The sequence below is a fragment of the Mirounga angustirostris genome, unplaced genomic scaffold, assembly GCF_029215605.1.
Source record: "Mirounga angustirostris isolate CCGP_5_RB_7025 unplaced genomic scaffold, mMirAng1.0.hap1 SCAF_16, whole genome shotgun sequence".
Lineage (NCBI taxonomy): Eukaryota > Metazoa > Chordata > Mammalia > Carnivora > Phocidae > Mirounga > Mirounga angustirostris.
The window spans coordinates 43,630,591-43,654,444 of record NW_026991724.1 but is presented as its reverse complement, the minus strand read 5'-3'; the positions used below and the strand labels follow the sequence as shown (position 1 = coordinate 43,654,444).

At 59.8% G+C, this 23,854-nt stretch overlaps 2 protein-coding genes across 10 annotated transcripts; one reads left to right on the top strand and one right to left on the bottom strand.

The window, feature by feature from the left end:
* Positions 1-289: 289 nt before the first annotated feature.
* On the top strand, positions 290-2,855 carry IGFLR1 (IGF like family receptor 1). 2 transcript variants are annotated; one of them, XM_045891303.3, is made up of 4 exons: positions 290-778; positions 1,256-1,455; positions 1,779-2,151; positions 2,235-2,855. In XM_045891303.3, exons 1-4 carry the CDS (start codon positions 511-513, stop codon positions 2,540-2,542), a joined length of 1,149 nt encoding a protein of 382 aa, XP_045747259.1. In that variant the 5' UTR covers positions 290-510; the 3' UTR covers positions 2,543-2,855. The 2 variants fall into 2 exon arrangements, with proteins under 2 accessions (XP_045747259.1, XP_045747258.1); XM_045891302.3 differs by lacking the exon at positions 1,256-1,455 and having other exon boundaries at positions 2,083-2,151.
* Positions 2,856-3,002: 147 nt separating this feature from the next.
* On the bottom strand, positions 3,003-23,650 carry KMT2B (lysine methyltransferase 2B). 8 transcript variants are annotated; one of them, XM_064580719.1, is made up of 37 exons: positions 22,483-23,648; positions 21,275-21,347; positions 19,004-21,045; positions 18,644-18,757; positions 18,400-18,550; positions 17,837-18,116; positions 17,619-17,674; positions 17,094-17,372; positions 16,716-16,810; positions 16,336-16,434; positions 16,097-16,210; positions 15,809-15,955; positions 15,610-15,705; positions 15,051-15,168; positions 14,446-14,559; positions 14,069-14,253; positions 13,893-13,982; positions 13,697-13,796; positions 13,490-13,563; positions 12,790-12,937; positions 12,604-12,695; positions 12,384-12,521; positions 11,406-11,564; positions 11,068-11,188; positions 10,916-10,994; positions 10,655-10,815; positions 9,348-9,575; positions 7,973-8,246; positions 7,797-7,886; positions 7,610-7,719; positions 4,957-5,094; positions 4,801-4,875; positions 4,524-4,701; positions 4,131-4,238; positions 3,933-4,016; positions 3,683-3,812; positions 3,003-3,580 (listed from the first exon to the last, which is right to left on the bottom strand). In XM_064580719.1, exons 1-37 carry the CDS (start codon positions 22,843-22,845, stop codon positions 3,305-3,307), a joined length of 7,179 nt encoding a protein of 2,392 aa, XP_064436789.1. In that variant the 5' UTR covers positions 22,846-23,648; the 3' UTR covers positions 3,003-3,304. The 8 variants fall into 8 exon arrangements, 7 of the variants coding, with proteins under 7 accessions (XP_064436789.1, XP_045747255.1, XP_064436784.1 ...); XM_045891299.3 differs by having other exon boundaries at positions 7,973-9,266; positions 12,790-12,905; positions 13,697-13,801; positions 22,483-23,647; XM_064580714.1 differs by having other exon boundaries at positions 7,973-9,266; positions 22,483-23,647.
* Between the last annotated feature and the right edge of the window lie 204 nt (positions 23,651-23,854).

The following is a 23,854-nucleotide window of genomic DNA, read 5'->3' as shown; positions in this document are numbered from 1 at the left end:
ACTGGGTGGGGTGGGGACACCTCTGTGCTGGGAACCTCAGTACGGCTCTCTCCGGCTTCTCAAGGGGGAGGTGCCTAGTTGTGGCAGGTTGGAGGATTCCCAGTCGGGAGGAGATTGGGTTTAGGGAGCCAAGGTAAGGTTACTGGGAGTTGAGTGGGAGTCTCCAGAGGGTGAGGTCTGGGTCCTCCTTGTCAGCTGCCCTGACATGGGAGTTGGAAATAACCTACTACTTAAGCTTACCATATGCCAGGTGCTGTTCTAAGTGCTTTACTTCAAGCAATGATGTTAATTCTTCACAATAAATCTTTGAGACAGGTACTGTCATCCCGTTTTAGGGATGAGAAAAGAGGTAAGGAAGATGGCAGAGGTGGGATATGAATCTGATCATTGTGGTTCCGGACTCCTCATTCTAGGCATCTTGAGGTCTTGGTGGCCCTTCTGATAACGGGCCAGGAGCTGGACTAGGGGCTGGGGGTAGATTCCCGTCTTCCAAAGGGGTCTGGGGACGCCATGCCCCCACATCACTGCTTCCTTCTGCCCGGGTTTCCTGGAAAGTGTGACGGAAGCGCTGTGGTCGGAAGTCCTGCGGTCACGGCCCCCCAGGCTGCAGACCCCGCCCGGATGGGGCCCCTATGCCTCCTCCTGACTGCCGCGCTGCTCCTGGCCCAGGCGGCGCCTCGGGGGGCCTCCCAGCACTGCGGGCGCCTCGAGTACTGGAACCCTGATAACTGGTGCTGCGGCAGCTGCCTGCAGCGCTTTGGGCCGCCCCCCTGCCCGGGTGAGGAGCGGGGACGGGGGTATGCGTATGTTCGGGCGGAGCCAGGGGGTGATAAGAAGCCAGGGAAGGGACGGTCTGTGGGTTACTGTGAGGCTTGCTTCGGGGTGGGGGCGGCGGGCCTTACGCAGATAAGACGATGTGGGACTCAGCTTGTGATGGAAGGGATAGTACCGGTTACGTTAGGGCCACGGCGAAGGGGTATTGCCTGTTGGGCGGGATCGCGGCAGTGTTCAAAGGGTGGGGTGTGTGGGTAAATCAGGAGTGGGCGGGGCTTGGTGCTCGAGCGGGGCGGGGATAATGGGAGGGGCGGGGCCTGTGAAGAGAGGGTCGAGACTGGCAGGGCTGGTGCGGGGACGGTGGGCACGTCGGTGATAGGTTGGGTTAGTAGAGCCCAAGAGGTGGGGCCTGCTGGGATAGGACAAAGGGGAAAGGGTGTCGCTAGTGCCGGAGAGGAGGGGCTGGGCGGCCACACGTGAGACCCTGTTTCCCACCAGACTAAGTTTTCGGAAAACTGCGGGCTCAATGACTCTGGCGATCACGTGTCGCGCCCCTTCAAAGAGTGTCCTATTGGGCAGTGCAACCCCGACAATGCGGAGCTATGTAGCCCCTGTGGCGGCGGAGCCACGGCCCCTGCTCCCGCGGGGAGCCGGAGCGGAACACAGCGGCGCTGCAGAGAGGTGCTGGTCGGGCTCCCGAGGGCCTGGGCTAGGGTGCCGCTCGCTGGAGGCGGGGCGGCGGTGGAGGGCGTGGCTTGGGATTGGATGGGCGGGGTCTGGATCAAGGGAGGGGGGTGTAGCCCCACTGAAGAGAATGGGGTGGGGGCATAATAGGATCAGGGGATCTACCTGGGTTAAAGTGTGTGGGAGGGGGGCGGGGAAGCGAGGGGGGATAGCTGGATCGGGCGGGGATTTGGTCCCACGGAGGGATAGAAGGATGGGAGGTTCAGGCTGAGGGGCCAGGAGTGGGGCACACCTCCCGCTTTATTCCAACCTATTTGCAGAGGTCGGTCCCTCCCAAGGAGCCCTGCCCCCTGAAGTCTGGGAGACCAACGGTCCTTAGCTCCCAGGAGCCCAGCCTCTTGTGGACATCTGAGCGCAAGGTCGCTCAGCAGGCCTTGCCGAATTTTGCCCTGCCGGTCGTGCTGGTTCTCCTGGTACTGGTTCTGCTGGTGACCTCAGCAGTGATCCTCCTGCTCGCCCAGCGGTGCCACCGCCAGGCAAAAGTTGTCCTCCACCCGTATCCTGGCTTGGTTTGTGGCGACACCGACATCCATACTCTCTTCCCTGTGCACTCGTCCTCTTCAGGCTCCCGGGAGGCATCCGAGGCAGGGGGCCCACTGAAGGAGGCGGCTCTGGTTCCACTCGTGGGCAGAGGTTGGCCGGGGACAGGCCAGGGAGGGAGAGGGTGGACTGGGAGATTGCCCTTCCTCTCCATCACCCCTCCACTGCTCTCCCAGAACTGCCGAAGCTGGCATCACAGCCCCTGTGTCGCCTGCTGGAGGAGCTCATAGTGCTGCTGGATCCTGAGCCTGGGCCGGGTCGGGGGATGGCCTGTGGCACCACGAGACACCTGGCGGTGAGGTACAGTCTGCCTGCTGCCTGGTCCACCTTCGCCTACTCACTGCGGCCCAGTCACTCACCACTGCGGGCCTTGGTTGCGATAGTGGTGGCGAGGGAACCCTCTGCTTCTCTGGGCCAGCTCGGCACGCACCTGGCCCAGCTAGGGCGGGCAGATGCGCTGCAGGTGCTGTCCAAACTTGGCTGACCCGGGCCTCGCCCAGCCTAGTCCTCAAGAAAGTTTCCCGTGAAATAAGCGCCTGCCGTCTCTGGGCCTCACTCAGGCGTGCTTTTGAAATACAGTCTTCTGGGCCGAGACCCAATGAGAATCCTCTCCTTCCAGCATAAACGCGAGACCAGATACGGCCTGAGGCGCCACTGAGAGCTGGCCTCAGGTGCCTCTGGGCAACCAAGGTTCTCTCTGGGAAAGGGCCCTGCTACCCCTGGAAGGGCTCATCCGCAGGGACCCTACCCGGGTTCCAAGTGGGAATCCCGAGAGCACATGTCGCTGTGACGCTGTAAGAGAGCCCCACGACTTACCTGTAATTCTGAGTGATGGCCTCCCACCCCCCTGCTCAGGCTGCCAGGCTGCCCCCGGCTCAGGACTGGTGTGGAGGAACGGGAGCTCCTACCTGCCCCCAGCACCATACAAACCGGAAGACCACCTCTCCAAACATTGACAGACTTTATTATGGGGGGTTCCCACCTGGGAACCCACCCTCTTAAATAAAAAAGTGCATAGAAAAGAAGGGATTTAGAAACCTTTGTACAGTATCTACATCCTGGGCCCCCAGGGCAAGAAGGGGGCGATTGCTGGGTGGGCTGGAGGGGTGGAGGCAGGGCCTCTGCCACCTGCAGGCCCACATCCACCCTCAACAGGAGGGTGGGGGTGAGATGCTCTGGGAGGGACTCGGGAGCCCCCAGACTCGGGGCACGACGGCAGCGGGGGGTGGGGGGAGCCGCCGCGGCCTCAGTTCAGGAAGCGACGGCAGCGCTTGGCGCCGCAGTTGCAGGGCAGCTTGTTGCTGGCATCCTCGATGGGGAACTTGTAGTCGTAGGTGAGCTCCTCGCCTCGCAGGATGCGGCGCAGGGCGAAGATGACGATGTGCTTCTGGCCCTCCACGTGGATGACTCGAGAGAAGCAGTTGGGCTCACACGAGTGGTTGATGAAGCGCGCGGCGTTGCCGTGCATCGTGGCGTCCACCACGTCAAAGTCATCCATACGGAACATGTAGCACCCGATACCCTACAGGGACCGCGACGGCCCATCAGGTGCTCTGTTCCCACGGCCCAGCCCCCCGCCCCCACCGCTTCGCCCACCTCAGCCCCATGGCCCCGTGGAGCCCACCTTCCCATCATAGAACTTCTCCCGCTTGTCAGTCAGCACGGAGCGAATGACGATGCCGGAATACTCAATGACCATCTCGCCAGCATCGATGTTTCGCTTACAGAACAGGCCCCGCCCGTGGATGGCAGATCTGCAGGGGAGGATGGGCCAGGGGGAGTTCAGGGGGCAGGGGGACAGAACCAAGGCAGCCCCGCACCAGGGCACCTGTCCATCCACCCAAGGGGCATCCTCCCCCCCCGACCCCACTAACCTGTAGACACCCACAGCCTCTTTGGATGTCTTCTTGAGGTGGCGAAAGCGCATGGCCATGGGCAGCTCCAGGCTGGTGGCACGTCTGGTGGGGTCAGCAGTGTCACAGGCTGGTACCCAGGAATGACCTCTCTTGCCCCGGTCACCCTCTTTAGGACCTTTCCAGAACACCCCCAACACCCTGGCCTGCCCTCCATACCTGGTTGACCTGAGCTGCACCTCATCCTCTTCCTCGTCACAGGTGGCTCCCTCAGGGAGCACCCGGTGCTGGGAGGCCAGGAAGTTGAACATGTCAAAGGTGCACTTCCTGCAACACGAAGGGAGGAAAGGAGGAGGAAGGGAGGCTAATAGCCGTTCCTTCAAAGAGACGCCACCTACCTACCCTCTGGCTTGGGCCTGCCGCCAGCAAAGAAGAAATACTGCTGCCCCCGAAGACAGAGTGGAAGGGGAATGGATGGGGCTCGCTCTTGTGCCGTGAATCTAGGAGTGATTCCTGGAGTGGCCTGGCATCTTCTCCCAGGCCCCGGTTCCCAGTCTCTAAAGACCTAACTCCCCCGCCCGAGAAGGCCCCCAGCGACGCCCAGAGCCTCACCGGAGATAGACCTCGGCGCGGGCCGCCCCGTGCGGGTTCAGCGGCGGCTCCTCCTGGCCCTCCCCCTGCTGGTGGTAGCGGAACTTGTAGTGCTGGCAGCGCTGGGCCCCGGGCAGCTGCTCCGCCAGGAAGATGACAGCGTCGTGGTGGATGCCCAGGAGCCTCGCCCCGCTCATTCCTGGGGACAGAGGTGAGGACACACATGTCATGTCAGAGGCCCCTCTTACCCTCTCCGAGTCCTCCCAGCTCTCCGCGTGCCTGCGGCCCCTCCACTTGCCACTGAAGGAGAGATGCCGGAGCCGGGCGTGCCCTCGGGCCTCCTGCACCTTCTCAATCAGAGTTCTCCAGGCCCCTGAGGAGAGAGCAGGGCCAGAGCGGTCAGGATGGGGCTTGACCGGACACCTTCCCTCCGTCACCACCACTCCTGACTCACCCTCCAGGCTCTCCGCCTCCACGCTGAACCCATCCTCACTGCTGATCTCAAAGCGCAGATGCGGGCCAGCCCGTTTGGGGGCCTGGTTCTCTTTGTCCTCTGGGGAGGGAGGCTCTTCCTCAGAGCTTGAAGCCTCACCTGGTCCCAAGCAGCAGGTCAGAGTAGGTGAGGATCACCCCAGATCCAGAGCCCCGGGTTCCCCACCCCCTCCCTTCCTCTCCCTGCACAAGCACAGATACTTGGTCTGAGGGCTCTCTTCCTGCTCTGACTGCCCCGTGAGCCCTACAGGATGGACATTATTTTTCTCTAAAGAGCCCGCGGTCCCTTTTCTGTGAGAGTTCTTGGAGAGATGAGCCTGTCCATGGAGGCCTGGAGTGCCCCGGCTCCGCAGGACACACTCGGACACCCGCTCACTCAAACCCATCTTACCAAAAACGCTCATCTACCCCTCATTCTTCTCTCACAGAAAATTAAAAATCCCAGAAGTATATTTGCATTTTTTATATGCAGCACAGCTCTGTAAATATTACAAACTTATTATATAGGCTCCTACCCACAGAGTCAAGTATATGTACACTATGAGCTATTTAAGAGATTTCTCAGGGTCTAAAGATTTTGAAGACGCAACAGACAGGACTTGCTGCTGTAGGAGATGGGCATGTAGGAGATGGAGAGAGCCAGTGCAGGGTCAAGGACAACTCTGAGGTTTGGGGCCTGAACAACTGGAATGGTAAAACTGCCGATGATGAGATAGATGGTGAGGGAGAGGGAGCAACAAGTCTGGGGTGAAGGCAGAGAGCTCAGTTTGGGATATGCTGAGTCTGAAATTCCTCTTAGAAAACCTGCCCTTGCAACCTGCTGGTGGAGACGGGGAGCAGGCAGCAGGATCTAGGAGCCTGGCTACCAATCCACCGGCTGTCAGAATAAGAGATGGGATTTAGAGCCATGAAGTAGATGAGAACACCCCAGAGTAGGTACAGACAGAGAAGTCAAGGCCGGAGCCCTGGGACATGCCAAAGTGACAGGCTGGGGCAATGAGGAGACAGGACCAGGAGGGGGGGACAGGGCTGTTGGAAGCCATCGAAGGAAGTGCTACAAGGAGGTTGGGGGGCGGGATCAGCCCAGATGCAGCAGCTAGCTCAAGCACCATGCGGACTGAGGGCTGACCATCATGTCTGGAGGGGGAGGGTGGGGAGAACCTCAGTTAGAGTGGAGCGTGCTTTAGAAGTGAGGCAGGACCCATGTGGCCACACTTGCTCCCCACACCACTCCCCTGGGCCAACCTGACCGTGTGCCCTCCCATCCCGAGGCAAGACTCCAAACCTGATTTGCTGTATGACCCAAATCATCTCCAGGCCTCTGTGCCTCTGGGTTCACCTCTGACAACTTCTTCCACCTCCTCTTTGCCCTTACCCCATCCTCACCTCCATTCTGTTCCCTGAACCCGACAGGCTGACTACAGGGGCCTCACCCGGGCGCTCTCATTGCCTTCTTTCTCACGGCGCTCGTTCTCAGCTGCAGTACACTTGCTAACGTACGTGTCTGTTTCCTCTACCAAAATGTGGCGTGGTCCCTAAGGGTGGGGACCTGTCCGTCATGGTCACTGCCATATCCTCACGCCACCTCTGACCCCCATACGCAGTCTTTCAGTTAAGCAGTCTCTTGTGTACCTCGCTCCGCTTCCACGCTCAGTAACTCAGCGCTACGTAATGAGACAATCCACACATCCGGGCAGGCCTGGGGCCAGGAGAAATTCCAAGCCTCAGGCTGCTCAGTTACCAGCTCGCTTGGCTGTAGCCTACCCCCTCTCCCATGGCCCTCTATAACCAACAGAGCACTCACTGCCCTCCCAGCTTCACCAGGGCTGTCAGCCCGATCCACTCTGCGTACCCCTATCCTGTGTCCTGATGGCTCTGCACGTGCACTGCCCTCCCCTTTCCTCCACCTCAGCGGTCTCCTATTCACATCCAACCACCACGCCTCCTCCCACCTCTGCTTCCATCCACAAGCCCCCTTCACCCTCCTCCATGGCTTTGCTACTCAGCCCTCATACAAACCTCTCTGGGCTGCTGCCCACCCTCTCCTCTCAGACCCTTAGCCAAGCTTGCTGGCAAGATGCCTGGGTCTTATTTTGGCTTCCTCATCAACCACTGTCTTCAATTCTAGACCCTGACACAACATCCTTCCCAGCCAGTACACCAACCCTAGACCCCACGTGCCTGGTGTCCTCTTATCTCCTTCCTACTCTTCCTGCCCCTCTGGATCCTAGATGAGCTCCATCTTCGCTGGCTGACCCCCAGGTGCTCTTGTCTGGCTGCACGGCTCTAAATCCCATCTCTAATTCTGACAGCCTCCACACTAGGGACCTAACCCTCCGACCCTGGCAGATCAGGCTCTGAAGCCGACCCCCCAGCTCTTGGGCACTTTTGAAGGGCCTCTCATGTGGAGCTGAAACTTCATCTCTCTGCCTTTTTCTGCCACGGGCCAGGAGCTCCGAGGGCATCTCTCGAACTCTGAATACCTAGTCTCAGGCTCAGAGCCAGACTGGTACACAAGGTCTATCTTTTGAAGTAGACTGACTCTGCATCTGACCATCACCCAGCTGAGGCAAGCATAAAGAAGGAGGCAGGGAGAGCGAGAGGCTGGTCCCTACCTGAGTAGTGGTGCCACTGGGACTCAAGCAGCAGGTCAGGGGGACCATCGGGGGCCCGGGGAGGACCACCTTCTGGGAGTGGCAGCAGAGGGGACCGGTCCTGGAGGGGCCTGTGAGGAGAGACCTGTCAGAAAGAGGAAGGGATGGAGGTCCCAGAGCTTCCAGGGAAAGGGCACTGGCTACTCACCTCGGACTTTCCTCCCCAGTGGGTTCCCCAGGCTCATCCAAGTCGAGAACTCCACGCACTGTGGGCGTTTTCATCCTCACTCGGCTAAACCTGGGGGAGGAACCCCAAGAAGGCTGAGCTGCCTTCTCCTGCCCACCTCTCTCACCCTCCTCCACAGACTCAGCACATTCACTCACCCGCTGCCACTAAGCCCTGGACCCTGGGGAGCATCCTCCAAGGACTCTCTGTCTTCCTCCAGCCGGGGGGTCTTGTTTGGGGGAGGCGCTGGTGGGGAACGGCCAGAGAAGGTGGACACCCTCTTGACGCGGATGGCCTGATGGGGCGGGCTGGGGGGCCCACTGCTCAACACCAGTGTCAGTGGAGGAGGGGGTGGTGGGGCGGGGCGGACCACCCCTACCACTGGCAACACACCCAGCAGAGGTCCCGGGGGCAGAGTCCAGGAAGCAGGGGCTGTGGGGGGGATGGGAGGGGGCAGAGGTGGCTGCTTCACTGGGGGTGAGACGGGCTCACCCTCCCCAGCCATCTTCACAAACACTTGCCCCAGCTTGTTGACAAGGATGATTTTGGATGTGGCGGGTTTGGGAGGCTCAGGGGCAGGGCCCAGGCTCAATACCCGGACCCCTGGGGCCCCAGGAAGCCAGGCAAACGTCCGAGTGGGGTCAGCTGGGCTAGGGGGCAGGCCCTGGGGAGGCTGGCTGCCATTGGCCAGGGGAGGCGCTGGGGGGAGTGGCTCCTCTCTGGGCCCAGCACCTCCCTCCCCAGGCCCCCCTAGGTTCTTCAACACAAAATCCACAATTTCTGACGGCAAGTCCTCAGGAGGTCGGGTTCTGTCCCCTGCAGCCCCGATGACCCCAGCCCGGCCCACTCCTGGCCCTGAAGGAGGAGTCCCCTGGCCCCGAGGCTGCTGGACGGCCTCTGCCTCACTGTCCGTGCCGTCATCCACTCCATCCAGCTGTTCGATGCGGGGGGCTCCAGGAAGGGGACCAGGGGCCAGGGCAGGGCCAGACACCACAGTCACAGGGAAGTGGACATAGCGGGGGGTAGGGCTGGCCTCTTCCTCTGAGCTGTCCCCTGGGCCCCCGTGGCCGCTCCCCACTGCCCCCGCAGCCACAATCTCTTCCTGGAAGGGCTCAGTCCCCAGCAGGCTGGCCGCAAAGTCCAGGTCAGCAGCACTCAGTCCTGACACCACCTCCATGTCCTCAAAGTCTGGGCCCAGGTCTTCAGGGGGTGGTGGAGGAGATGGGGCTGGACCAGGGGGAGCCAGCTCCCCTGAGGTAGGCGTGAGGGCTCTAATGACTGAGGTAGGAGGGGGCACCCTGAGCTGTGGGGAGGTTCTGAGAGGGGGAGAGGCCCGCCGTGATGCCGGCAGCCTTGGGGCCAGGGGGCTGGGACGACGGGAACGTCTGGGGGGAGCTGGGAAGTCCAGGTCTCCCACCGTGGGGATGTGGTGGGTCAGAGAAGATGGACTTCCTGTGGGGGGAAGGGTCAGTGTCAGCCATGAGCTCCTGCCTCACCCACCCACCCCTCTCCCTGACACTCCCAGGTACTCACCAGGGGAGGGTAAGGGTCCAAAGGAGACACCCCCCAAGGGCCTCCGGGATGGTGAGTAGTTGGGCACTTTGATTCGAGCCCCCGAGAAGGAGCGGGGAGCCGGAGGAGGGGCACTGCTTGGATCTGGCCGAAGTGGGGGGTCCAGGTTCTGAACAGGTGAGTGGTGCTCAGGAGCTCCAGGGATAAGGGCATCTGCATCTGGAGGGGGGTCCACATGATCTGGGGGCTCTGAGGAGGCAGGAGAATGGCATCAGGAATGGCAGGGACGGTCAAAGCCTCTCCTTACACACCCTCCCTTCTTTTGAGCCAACCAAGCCTTCCCCACCCCTGCCCAATGGTCCGGTCACAATGTGCACCGGTTCCCAGTCATCACCCAGGTCCCACACCCCTCTGTGGCTTCTTTAAAGCCTCCACACACAACTGGATCACGGGCCCTTTGTAACCCCTCCTCATGCATCTCTGCCACCTCCCCTGTTGCCGGCTGCCTACTGCTCTGACTCAGGCTCCGCATGCCACGAGGGGCACTGCCCTCCCTCCAGCAGGGCCAGTCCTACCGCTTCCTCACCTGTGCCGCGCATCCCTGCCACATCAAACACATCTGCTGCATCCTGGCGCTTGGGGCTCCCCATTAACTGGCTCCACCCAATCTGCGAGAACAAATCTCTGCCGCCTCCTCCCAACACTCCCCTGCTACCAGCCAGGATAGCTGCACGCTCTCCTCCCCTTTCTACTTCATGTCACGCTCCAACCTGGCACAAACCCCTTCCCTGCAAACACACTCCGAAAATCTTCCTCCTCCTTTTCAGCCCACAAGCTCTCCTTTTACCCGTCTCCAAGCCCAATCTTCGCTGTGTGCCACCCGGCTCTCAGCGACATCCCTCAGCATCGGCACGGCTATGAGGGGACTGATTTGGCTCACACCCCGATGCCAGCACTGTGTTACCGTGCAGAGCAAGTGCCCTTTCGGGGCTGCGGTATAGCAGAGCGCCTGCCTTCCTTGGAGGGCTGCGGGGAGCATCGCGGGAGCGCACATCCCAAGTCAGGTGGCTGTAAACACTCTGTTTGTCTAGAAGCTGCTCCCCACCCCCCAAGCAGGTAGCTCTCCCCTCACTTCCTGTGAAACGCTGAGCACAGTGCCTGGCATGTAATGCAAAGCTGTTAAGCGATCGGTTATTGCCATTATGATAAAAGGAAGAATGGCAAACATCTTGGGGTTTCTTTAGGGAAGAAGGGAATGGGCTTGGTGGGTAACCATCTGGGGAGGGCAGCATTCAGGGAAGGAAATGAGGGAGTTTCAAGACACATACCTGAGGAAGGGGCGGGGCTGTGCACAATGGTCTGATTCTCCTCTGCTGCCTCCAGGTGAACTGGCTCTTCCCTCGGACCCCATGGCCGATACTCCAGAATACGACACCGATACCAGCAGCGCCGCCGAGCATCCACTGTGCTCCAGTACAGACGGGAGCACCTGTCAGGTGGGCGTGTGGGTAAGAGGGTCAGGACAACTTGGGAAATGGGATCCTGTCCTGGAGTCCTTCCACCCCACCCAGGCCCCCTGGGCTGCTCACTGGTAGCCAATGGGGAAGAGCCGTCCCTCGCAGTCCGAGAGATCAGACAGGGTACCCAAGGAGTCAATTCGGATGGAGCCTACGATGCAAAGAGATCAGGAGGGTGGGCCAGACAGGGTCAGGAAGACCAGGGTAGAGAGCAAGAGGCTTACCAATGAGCACATTGATGGCATCAGGTTCGAGCCCTGTCAAGAACTTTCGCTTAAAGTTGATGCCCTCAAAGTCCACATAGACTCGGCGGAGAACATCAAACCCATCGGGGGTCACAATCTCCTGGAAGGCAAATGGGGTTGCTAGATTGGTGAGGGGCATGGGGGATGTGAGGGAAGGCTGTGAGGCAGGGAGTGGACAGCTGGGGGCTTGGCTCAAGGACTCAGGAAAAAAGACACCAAGAGGCAGCTGGGGACAGGGCTGAGGGGCTGCAGGGGTCTACAAGTGTAAAGGGAAGAGAAAGCAGCGGGGAGCTGTCTCCCCCGTGGTTCTGGCTCACCTTGCCATCCAGCAGGTCTGTGTGTTTCTGGCAGAAAACTTTCTTGTCATCCTGGAAGATGCAATAGCTGGCCCGGGCACACATGAAGTGGAAGTTGCTGAGGCAGGAGGAAAGGCAGCAGCCCACTGTGGCTCCAGGCTTCAGGCAGAGTTCACAGCGCTGCGGGTGGAAGGGGCTGCTGAGGGGAGAAGCCAGTGACCGAGACCAGGGTTTGATGCTCAGCATCACTGTCCTTGAGACTCTGACTGGGCCCGTCTAGCCCAGCGCCTCACAAAGCAAAGGCACTCATCAAACATACCCTCTTCCCTAGCTGCATCCAGGGCCAGGTGCACATCAAAACTACTTCAGATTTTCTGAAGCAATAGGAAAAAAAACAACAACATCTAACACCAAACAATATTTACCATCTTTCTCACACCATTTAAAAAAATATATTTAAGTCATCACTACATTCTACACGTGAGGCTTGAACTCATGACCCCAAGATCAAGAGTCGCATGCTCTTCCTCTCTCATGCTATTTTAGTGTAAAACCTGTATCATTTTATTTAATCTTCACATTAGCACCCCCCCCCCCCGTACATATCACCCAGGTCTCACTTCCTAAGCCTGAGACATTATACAGTACCACGTCCCACACTGGTGAGCAGGGGGTTCTAACCCAGGCCACACCTCACCTCACAGGGAGCCAGCAGGAGCTAAATGTCACACAGTATAGAAAAGCCTCCAACACAGGTTCAATTAATAGAAGATCCAACTTTTAATCTCCCAGGCTTCAGGCCCAAATATGGGGGGAGGGGGAGTCCTCCCTGAAGCACCAGAATCCTGGGACAACCAAAAACGGTCCCTAGGACCAGCAGTGAAAGGATATGGTGGGGTAGAAATTGTGAAACAAGAGCGGTTTCCCCTGCAGAGGGGTGGGAGGGGGGGGCTACCCGAGACCCTGGGGCTGCCCACCTCTCTAGGCCCGGGCTCTCACCATCTGCCTCCCTCGAGCCACAGCAGCATGCACGTTTTTGAGGGAGCCATCATTTTCCTCAAACACTTCAGCTGACCAAATGGCACAGTTGACGTGTGTCCACTCATTCTGCCCAATGTATAGGAGCCGTCCTGCCTCCTGGGGGCAGAGGAGAAATGGTGTGAGGGAAGGCCCCAGGGACTAGGCCCCACAACCTGGGGCTTCACATGGTAGCCCTCACCTTAGAATCCGCATCCCCATATTTGAGGCAGAGCGCACACTGACGAGGGTCCTCCAGGTGTGAGAAAGCAGCTGGATCCTTGCCCTGAAAAGCTGGAAGAGGTGTGGAAGGCAAATCCCAGAATCAGGACCTAGAGCTTGCCCCACCAACTCAGGGCCCTGGCTTCCAGTCCCCACTGCCCAGTACCTGCTGAGGGATCCCCTGGAGGCTGCCCTGATTCTGGGGTCTCTGGTTCCTGCTGTCTCCACTGAGCGTAGACATGGTCCAAGGATGGGGGCAACACGGCATTGGGAAGAACTCCGCTGTGGACAGGCAGGGTCAGCATCTGACACGTCTAACAAGGGTGGCCACCCACAATCTTAGCCTTAACATGCCATGACACACTTGGTCCTCTCTCCATGTGGCATTTCTCTCAGTCTCCCAAATAAGCCAGGGCCCCTCATGCCACCTATGACACATGAAATGCTGTTCCTCATGCCTGGAATACTCTTTTTCCACATCTCGGCTCGGATGTCATCTCTTCCAAGAAGCCTTAGCCCTAAGCACCTTCTCTGGGCTCCTACAGCTCCCTCGACGTTCCCATAACCACCCTGACCATCTGGATCATCAGGCACTAATGTGCCTGCTCAACTCCCCAAACATGGCTTACTCACTGCTGTTCCCCAATACTATCTTGCACAAAGTAGAAACAAAGTGAGCTAACTGCACAATCGGAGTCTTTGCTGGCCTAGAACCCCTGCGGATGCTCATCCTGGTTCCACCACCCTCCAAACCTTAACTCTGTTTCTTGTCTATTCTCAGCCCAGGATCCAGACCCTGGATTCCCAGGTGCCCTTGCTTTTGCCCTTATTCCCTGGTTCCCCTCCTGTTACCCAGCCTCGCTCACTTTGGCAGCCGGGTACTCCGTCGCCAGTACTTGGGGTCGTGGGCGTCGAACCAGCCGAACGCAGACTCTAGCAGCTGGGGAGTGGGGTAACAGAATGAGAAGAACTGGCTTCCCCAGGAAAGTTGGTAGGGGCAGCGTCTGAAGGACCCACACTCTCCTCCCCACTACCACGCAAGCCACTCTATAGACATCCCCCAAAGTTCCCACCTTCAGTAGGAGCCCCTTCATCTGGCCTCCAGCCCGGCGCTCTGGGGTCTCTCCTTCTTCTGAGTGCTTCATCAGGATGCCCACCATGTCCTCCATAAAGCTGTGCTGTAAGGGGGCTTGTCAGGATCAGAGCCCCCACCCCACCCACAACACCCTCCTCCTGGAGCCCACCTATTCCTCTCAGTGTCCCACTCACCACAGACTTGTAGTGGCCTTCCTCGAAGCGCCGACTCACGGCTTGCAGATCGCAAGGGCCTGGGTGCAGCTGCTTTCCAGCCTGCCCACACTGTAGAGAGAAAAAGTCAGCAGGGCTGGTGCTGGGCCTGGCCCCACCCCATCCTACCTCCCAAGCACCGCCCCGCCCCCCCAGACCTGAGTGCACAGCAGCAGTGGGCCTGCCACCTTGGAGCTCAGCAGGCCCTGGAGCACCTGGCGCAGGCCCCCCTGCAGGGCCCCACTCAGGGCCTCTCGCCAGCGGGGGTGCGTGGCCCCTGCACATGGTCCGCAGGTGTACAGCACTGAGTCTGGCAGCCCAGAAAGGATCTCATAGTCTTCATCTAAAACAGCCAGGGAGGGACAGGACAGAATGGTTCGGGAGAACGTGAGGGCTCTCAGCAGCCCAGAGGAGTTGCCAAGGACATACATTTATGATACCTGTCCCAAGACGGCCTGTGCTGGGGGTAGGACAGGCACCCCCACCCCCCACCCCGGGGCAGAGGTGGCAGCCTGGGCGCGCTCTGCCTGCTCACCTGAGAGCCCCTCGCACTTGGCGTGCACCCAGTGGTCACACTGTGCGCACTGCATCATCTTGCTCTCGTAGTCGTTGTCTTCGTAGCAGCGCGTGCAGATGGGGCAGAAGTTTCCTGCAGAAGAGGGAGGAAATGGGGAAGTCAGGGGCTGCGGCCACGACCTGCCCCTTGGCTGCTGTGAGGGCTGCCTCTGCTATGCCCCATCTTGGGTCCCTACCACCCTCAAAACGCTGGCTGAGAATATGGCCTCTTCTAGCCCTACAGCCCCAGCACCTCACAAAGAACCTTGCGAACTTGCCACCTGAACAAATGGGGAAAGCCCAGGTTTTCAAAGTGATCAGTGGAGACTCAAGGTTCCAAGAGGCAGGTAAGGGACCACTACCTCGATGGGGGCCAGGCCGACTCCCACTGCCCTGAGAGGAACTGTGTCCCTCTACCTGAGGTACTATATAGGCTTCTGTGGGAGACTACCCTGACAGAAGGAAAGGTTCTGGGGCTACAAGAGGATACAAAGCCACTACAAAACTATATCTGTCTTGCCTGTCTAGGAGCCTGGCCCACTGCCCGGTGTCCCTCAGGGCCCAGGTTTCCTGACAGGTCCCCACCTTTCTCATAGAGCTGGGTGCACCTGGGGCAGAGGCTGTAATCTCCGGACCACTCGACGTCCCAATTCTTGCCTGGAGTCGCCCCACAGCTCTTACAGCGCACGCAGGCTGAGCAGATCTGGGGGGGGGGCCGGGTGAAGTTAGGGGGAGCAGGCTGGAGCAGTGTGGGGGGTACAGTGGGAGGAGATGGGCAAAGAGGAGTGGATGGTAAGCAAGAGACAAATGAGGAAGGACAGGTAAGAGAAGAAAAGGTGTACAAGTGAGGAGGAGAGAGGGACAAGACCAAAGTAGGGGAGACCGACAGAAGGAGATAAGGAGGAAAGGAGGTCAGGCAAGGGCAGGGGATTCTGAGCCCAGGACCATGGAATGCATGAACCCTTCTGCATTTTGCAATCATTCTGTACAAATTCTGCACATAAGTCTTGTCTATGTGAAATTTTGTAAGTGAAAATGCTATTTATCAGATAAACTCTCACAAGGACCTCCAACCTTCCAGTCTGGGGGTGGTAGCGGCTTTAATTAGAACTCCAATGCAAGGGGTGTGGGCCTCATCTCTCACCCAGTGGCGCCGTTTGCGTGTGGCCCGGGTTGGGTAGCTGGGCCCCAGGCAGGCTGGGTGATAAGCATGGCGGCAGCGTTCACACTCCAGGAGGTGCTGTTGGAAGTTGGGAGAAAAACAGCAATGGCAAAACCTATTGGCACAAGAATACCCCTCTCCTCCATGCCTCCAACCACCCTCATGGCTCTTGTGCCCAAACCTTGGATCCCCGGCCTTTGCGCCCACAGACATGGCAAAATTTGCAGCGGCGGCAGCACCAGGTGTCATGATGTTGGGGCAGGGGCCGCTCGGCCTCCTCCAGACAGAATGGATGGAAAGGGTCACAGCAGACTTGGCAGAACACCAGCTGGAGGTGGGGAGAGTGAACAATGGGCACAGTGTGAGGCCAAGAGGCCAAGGGATGAGACCCTGCTGAGAGGGCCCAAGCAATCAGGCAGTAAGGGCCAATGGAGACCTGGGGGGCTGTGGAAAAAGGCGGGGATCCAACCTCATGCAGGCCTTTGCTGGCACACAGCAAGCACACCATCGGCGGCCCCCCTGGCACAGAGGTGAGCACGCTGAGGCCACCCATCAGCCACACGTTCTCCAGGTCGCAATCCTCCTGAGGAAAGAGAGGACACGGGATCAGAGAGCAGCCAAAGCCATCTTTAAAGCCCAGTTTTTCAACTACAACCCCCAGGTTTCTTTCAAACACCATCCTCGAGACCCTCTCCCTCAATGCCATACCTTAAAATCCACACGGACCCGGTGCACTCCATCAGGGGACTTCTGTTTTCCAGTCCAGCCATTGGGAAAAGAAGCAAAGGGGCCAGGGGCCAAAGCATCCTAGGGAGGATGGCGGTGGTCAGAAGGCTGCCAGCCTCACCCTCTGCAGACTTCTCTCCACACTGTCCTCTTCCCCAGCCTGCCCAACCCTGTCTTTTGCCCAGATCCTACTTTGCTTTCCAGAAGGACAGACCTGCCTTACCCCTCAGGGCCTGTCCTCTGGTGTGGACACAACACGGCACTCAGGTGAGCCCGTTACCCTGACTTGCTAGCAAGCTCCTGAAGGGCGGAAGCCATGCCTTCCTCAGGACTCAGGGTTCTTGGTGTGGGGCCGTGCTGACCTTGTCCAGGCGCCTTCGGGCCTTGAGCTGCAACACAGGCTGCAGGGTGGGTTTGCGGGGCCGGCTCTGCTCCTCGGGTTCTGGCACTGGCAGCTCTAGGCAGCACACGTAAGTGGTGAGGGTCCCACTCCTTCCCTGCCCCATTCCCTTTCCTCCACACCCCGTTACCTGGATGCCCCTGGCCGCCTTTAACTAACCAATAGGATGACTTTTAGACCTGGCTCGAATGCACCCATTTTCTCTGTCCACCCCAAACTACCTCCTTCTCTGCACTCAGCTACTTTCTCTATCACACAAATACGGCCCCTGGTCTAGAAACCCCAGCCCCCTCCTACACAAGACACAGAACTGAAAGGGGAAACAACAATCAATTCGCACCATTCTCTCGGGGGGTCCGACGCCGGGGAGCAGGGGGACCCCCGGGCTCTGAGTCATCCGAGTCCTCGAAGATATCATAGGAGGGTCGCTGTTTGACGCAGCGCCGGGCTGACTTGCGCTGCAGTAGGAGGGAGTCCTGCTCCTCGGGCCCTGGGGGGGCCACCACCTCCTCCCGGGGCCCCCCAGCTCCCGCCCCCCGGCGTGGGCCTGGAGGACCAGGGGAGGCCTCAGGAGATTCATCGGAATCCCAGGGCAACAGCGTCTTCACTATCGTCCGGCCTGTGGGAACAGGGGACTTAGTAGGATCTGAGCTCAGCCAGGGACATGGGACATTGGGATGCAGAAAAGCCAAAAAGAAGTGGGGTAGAAAAGAACGAATACAGGAGAGACACAAAAGCACAGGATGGAAAGATAACAAAGGTAATAGGCTGCAAAGATAAGGGAAAGAGAGCAAAGAAAACAGTTTCTTCCACACCATGGATCTAAACAAGGTTGTGTAAAGAAATACTCCTCAAACTTCGTTACCTTTTTTAGCCAGCCGTTCCATCTTCCGAGCCTCTATCTTGTCGCATTTCCGGTATCTGGGGAGGGGAGCAGCACGTCACCAGGGTAGGGGACTGGTGGTCTGGGGGAAGAGAGGAAGCTCTCCACAAGGATGCCAATCCCACTGCTCTGGCGGGGCAGGAGGCCTGGGTGACTTGACAACCATGGGTGGGAACAGAGGCTGCACCCTGGCTACTCACACACAGCACTGCTTCTTGGTGTTGGGGCCCCCAAACTTGGGCTTGTCCAGGCAGTTGACACAGGACCCACAGTCCTGCACACGCAGGCAGCCCCGACAGTGTCCACACCGTGCCATCCGCATCTTCTTGCCATGATGGGAGGGCAGTGAGCGCCGAGGTGTATGGGCCAGGGTCCCTCCAGACCCTGCAGGCTCTGAGTCTCCCCCAGGCCCTGCTGACTCCACTTTTCCCCGCCGAGACCGTGACGGGACACTCTCAGTCTCAGATGCCGATGATGTATCTAGTGCAATGGAGAGGAAGGGATGGAGCCACAAGGCCATTAGGCCTTTTACCTCAGTTCCCTGTTCCTAGATCTCATTCAATTGGCCTTCTGGCCCCCACTTTCCCGTGGTGTTCAGGCCCCAAGTGCCCCCAAATCTGCTCTAAGGCCTAGCACCCCAACCCAGCTGCCACCTGCCCCAAGCATCCAACTCAGCTCCCGCTCTTCTAGGCTCTCGGTGCATGTGCTCGCCCCCGACCTTGACACAGCTGTCAAAATCTTCCCACAACACACCCGCCCCTACCCTCCGTGGCGAGGTCCTGCCGATCCCGGAGAGGGAGAGCACTGAGGCGGGGGACGTCTTCGGGCACCATGGCCCGGGCCTGACCTAGGGCCACAGCAGCATGACGACAGACATGTTTGATACGGGGGCCTTGCACAGGGGACTCGGGGCCCTAGGGGAGGAGAAACCAGGAATACATGTGGGAAGTTGCCCCTTGCGCTCCTGCAACCAGCCTTCTTCAGAGGGCCCCGCTCCCACTCCATACCGACGGTCTCTCTCTCTTAGTTTCCATCGATTCATCTTCAGACCTGACAGAACCTCTATCTGAGATCTGCTTGACAGTCCCCACGACTTCCTCCATCTGCCCTCCAGGGCTTGGCTGGTGGGGGAATAAACAGGGTCAGAGGCTGGAAAGTGAAGAAAGATAGGGCCGGGGGACTAGCATGGCGGAGGGCCAGGGCCAGGGAAGGAACACAGGCAGCTGAGAAATGGAAGGACTGGCTCTGAGCGTTCCCTGCAATACTGGAGGGGGTCTGAGGAGGCAGAGGGTGAATGAAAATTGAGAATGGAGAGAACTGGGGCTGGATGGCTGGGTGCAGAAACCTAGCCCAGGTGCCATGCTCACCGGCATCAAAGACGCCACCTTCTGCTGCTGCTGCTGCTGATCGATCTTGAACAGCTGCACCTTGGCTCTCTTGAGGAGGCTGAACATTTTCTCCTCCACACCAGACAGCGGTAAGGAGCCTGAGGCTGCGGTACGGGCCTTGTCCAGTGGTGACGGCGGCTGCAGGTGCAAGTGCGGCTGCAGCTGCGGTGGCTGAGCTAACGCCTGGAGCAGCAGCTGGGCTGGCAAGGCCTGCAGGGGCTGCTGCAGCTGAGCCTGACACTGCTGCCCGTTGCTCAGAGCTGGAGCCCCAGGAACGGGCACCTCGGCCTTAACAGGAGTGGCGACCACGGGGGCAAATCGAGGCAGGCTGAGGTGGTTGGTGCGGCCCACTGCCCGTGGCTCAGGCTCAGCTGGAGAGTCATCAGCAGGAGGAGGCTCTGGCTCAGGGGCTTCAGGGGCCCCAAGAGGAGTAGTAAGCACCGATTCGTAGATCTTCAGGTGGGCTTCGCTTGGGGTAAACTGGGGTGCCCGAAGGAGCAGGGGCCTCCGGGATGGAGTGACAGGGGCAGGAGGTGGGGGCGGGGCCGGTGGGGGGGCAGGAGGAGGAGGGGGCAGTTCCCGGGTCAGCGAGGTCCAGCGAAATGTGGGTTCCCTTAGAATGGACCGTCTCTTCTCAGGGAGTGGGACCGGGGTAGACGGGGGAGTTGGGGCACGCGGTGGAGAGGGAGCTGGTGCTGGTTCTGGGGGGGCGAGTGGGGAGGTGGCAACAGGAGGCCGAAGAGTAGGTGAGACTTCTACCTTTAAGGGTTTGGGGGGGTCTTCATCCATAAATCGCCGGGGTGTCTTGATGACTCGGGAGGAGCGGGCACTCACCACAGGCATAATAAACTGCCGGATATTCTTCAGGAAGGTGGTACTTTTGGGGGCCACAGTGGGGCTGTCTTCCAGAGGGCCTCCTGTGATGGTGCTGGGGGTTGGAGTGGGAGGAGAGGTACCCTCCGGCACTGCCCGAGCAGCTTCTCGCTCTGCCCGCTGGCTGGGAGTCAGAGGAGGCCGGCCCCTCTTTCTGGAGCATGTAGCTGGGACCACAGGAGGAGGGGATTCTTCCTGCTCCTCTGGGGCAGGAGGCGGTGGAGGTGATGGTGGGGGCAGAGGGGACACTGGGGGTGGTGGAGGGCAAAGTGGGGATGAAGGAGAAGTGGAGGGGGGTGGGAGGGGTGGAGGAGGTGGAGATGGTGGAGGAGGTGGAGGGGGTGGAGGGGCTGCAGGGGCTGGCGGAGTTGAGGGTGGGGATGGCAGCTTTGCCTCTTCCTTTTCCTCTGCTAGCGTCATCCCTTCTTCAGGTCCAGCTCTCTCTACCTCCTCTTCTCGCTCTTCCTTGTCCTTCTCTTTTTCTGTCTCCTTCTCTCCCTCCTCCTCCAGCTTTTGCTCCTTTCTCCAGCAGGGGCCCTCTCCCTGTCCAGATCCAACTCTTCCTTGGGGGGCACCCTGCCAGCTTTCCTCATGTTGATCTTGACCCTGACCTGATTCAAGTCCCAAGGACAACTGTCCCATCTTCACTTTTTTGGCCTTTGAAACAAACTTGATCACAAGAGGGAGCCCGCCTCGGCCTCGGCCTCTACCTCCACGGCCTCCTCGCCCGGACTGTCCTCCACGCTTGGGGGTCCCAGGTCCTGGGCCAGGCCCCTCCTTGCACTTCCAGCTGCCAGTTCGATGTTTTACGGGAACCACAGGAGGTGGGGGCTCAGGTTTGGGGATTGTCACAGCTGCTTCTGCCACCACTACTGCTTGTTGCTTCTTCCTGCAGGGGCCTGCTGGCCGTCCTGGGGGCCGTCCCCGAGACCGACGTGGAGTGGAGGGCTCACATGCCCGGCTCCGTGGGGCTGGGGGTGCCTGGGCCCGCCGGAGAAGCTCAGTCAGTGCCTGCACCATCCGTTCTGTGCCCTCCTCACCCCGTTTCCGGGCAGGAGTCTTTGGGGGGGTAGGAGCGACATCTGCTAGGCGAGGAGGCGGAATGGGGGTCATCTTATGCTTGCGGCCCCGACCTCGGGGGGCTCGACCTAAAAGGAGAATAGGTGTGGGGAGATGGGTCAAACTAGCCCCGCAGACTGAAGAAGGCACTCCAGGAGGGCGAGTCTGTTTCCCCCACAGCCCAGGCTAGCTTGAGCTTTGAACACAGAACACGCTACGTAACTGATGGAGACTCTACTTAAACAGGGAAGAGCTGACATGAAGAGCAAGAATAACATTCCTGTAAAGCTATAGAGGTAGAGTTTCCCCGTCACTCACCTCGCTGGGATCGGAGCGCAGAGCGCAGGGAACTGGGGGCCACATCTTCCTCTGAATGAAAACCCTGAAACTCCTGATTTAGGGGACCAGGGGTGGAGGGGAGAAACAGCAGTCAGTACCAAAGCCCTTGTTCCACCTGAGACTCAGGTATGGAGGTATATCCCCCCCGTTTCCCCCTTAACATACCCCTACCTATTTTAGAGAAAAACTTACGACTGGAAGCTAAGAAGAGTAGAAAAGAGTCTCTCCCTCTCATCCTAGAGATGGAGGCACAGGGTATTTTGAACCCCCATCCCCTGTACCGGACTACACCAGCACAGCCATCAGTGGTTCGCTGGCCCAGAAGGGAACAGAACTGGATCTTCTTAGGCCAGGCAGTAGACACTACCCTCAGACTCCCTCATCCTCCAATTCAGAAAAAGGTGGGGCTACTGTTCACACACTCTCAGGATACAGTTTCCTCCTGAATGAAGATGGGAATAGGGGCACTCAAGTCCGGGGGGGGGGGGTGTTTCAAATGGTTTACCGTAATAAGCTCTACTCTGAGCCCTCAGGTGACTACAAACTGTCCTAAATAATACAACCCACACCCTCCTGACTTTTCTGAGAGGCTGGGGATAAATCCTGAGCTGAAGTCAGACCTGCTAGAGTTCCCAGTCTCAGCCTTTATTCCATTTTCTTCAACCTGTGCTCCCAAGAGGAAGCCCTCCTTCATGCTACCATCTCTCCACTTTAAGTAAGAGGAATCGGGGTACTGGTGAAACCAGTGATGTGTCAGAGATTATGAGGCCAGGTGGAGCAGCCTACAGATAAGTGCCCAGAGAGCCCTAGCCTGGGTCCACTAAAGCCACGCTGCTGCTGTCAACCACCACTGGTTGGGCATGCAGGACCCATAGCCTTCTCGCTCAAACCTCTACTGCAACAGCTTTGCCAACTACCAAAATCATCAGCCTGGGACACTTCTGCAGGACGTGCCTCAGGCCCAAGTACCCAGATGCAGCCCAGGCTGCTCTATATACTTTCAGAGGCCTTTTTCACGGACAGCTCCGTGCAGCCTATCTCCCCCCAGGCCTATTTCCAGGGCCCCTTCCCTCCGCAGGGGCCCTGAGAACCTCGCTTCTCCACTCCACCCCTCAGGGCCACCCAGACCCTTGGAAGCCCCCGGCCTCCGCCCCGCCCGGCGTTGGGGACGCCTCCGACTGCCTCACCTCATCGTCGGATTCCTCGTCACTGCTCTCCTCCTCGGGCACGCAGCCTCGGCTCAGGCCCCAGCCCCGGCCCCTGCCCCTGCCCCGACCCCGCTGAATGCGCGGGCCGGCCCACAGGCGGCGGAGCCGGCGCAGGCCCCGGCGGAGCCCCAGCAAACGGAGCAGGGCCGTGTCCTCCCCGGGCTCGGCTCCGCCCGGCCCCGCCGCGCTGCCGCCGCGCCGCAGAGCTACCCGCACTCTCTCGGCCCCGCTGCCCCGTCCGCCGCGGCCCCCGCCCCCGCCGGAGCCCCGCGGCCGGCCTGGGAAGCGGCCCCGCGCGGAGCCAGGCCCGGGGCAACTGCCGCCGCCCGCCGCCGCCGCCATCTTGGCACCGTGAGAGGGGCCGGGGAGGCGGGGGGAGGGGCGGCCCGTGCGCAGGGCCGGGGGGGAGGGGAGGGAGAGGTGGGGCGGGGCGGCTGCGGCTCACGACAGCAACCAGCGCCGCAGCGGGGCTAGCGGGAGCCGGGGGCTGGGCCGGCCACGCGCGGGGCACCACGGGAGCGGGAGTCCGAGGTCAGTCGGCAGTCACCCTTAGACCGCGCCTGAAGAGCATAGACCCCGTGTTGCGGCCAAAGAGGGGTGATGCGCAGGGACCTTCGGGAAATGTAGTTCGGGCGCCTCGCTCCTTCCGCCGGGAGCTGGGGTCGCGAGAGCTGGGGCCGCGAGAGCTGGGACTATAGGGTCCTAACCGGACCCAGGAAAACCATCTCCGGGGCTGCCGGGAGGTGTGGTTCTCGCCCCCAACTCCTCCCATTGTTCTTGGCGAGACCAGGGCACGCATGAACTACCACTCCCAGGGTGCATGGACTACGGACCCTGGGAATCCTAGAGACACTGGGAAATGAAGTTCGCGATTGCAGGAGGCGTGGAGTGGGAAAGGGGCCGCCGCAAAGGATTAGTCTCAGTTGGAGGCGCCACCCGGCTGCCGTTCTGCACAGCATGGAGGGAGGATGCTCGAGAGGCCGCAGCTTTGCGGTCCTTCTGCTCAAGGAGAGGAGGAGGGTGTCTGAAAGCTCAAGGAGAGGAGGAGGGTGGAGCACGCGTTCCTCGAGCCCCGGGCTGGGGGTCCCAGACTCAGATTCTGCGCACCGTTGCTTGCTGTGGAAGGGGCGAATAACTTGATTTCTCACAGCCTCCGCCAACAGGGCTTGCTGCTAAGCCAGCCTGGACTTCGCGGCCCTCGCGGGCCCCTACCTCTGGGGAAGAACAGGGAGACCCGGGAGATGGAGGTGGCCCCCGCACTGAACAGTGGATGCACAGCCACGAGGGGCCGCCACAGGACAAGGGGCAAGGCTGCCCCTTCCCTCTCCCCTGCTCACAGACTAAAGTCTGG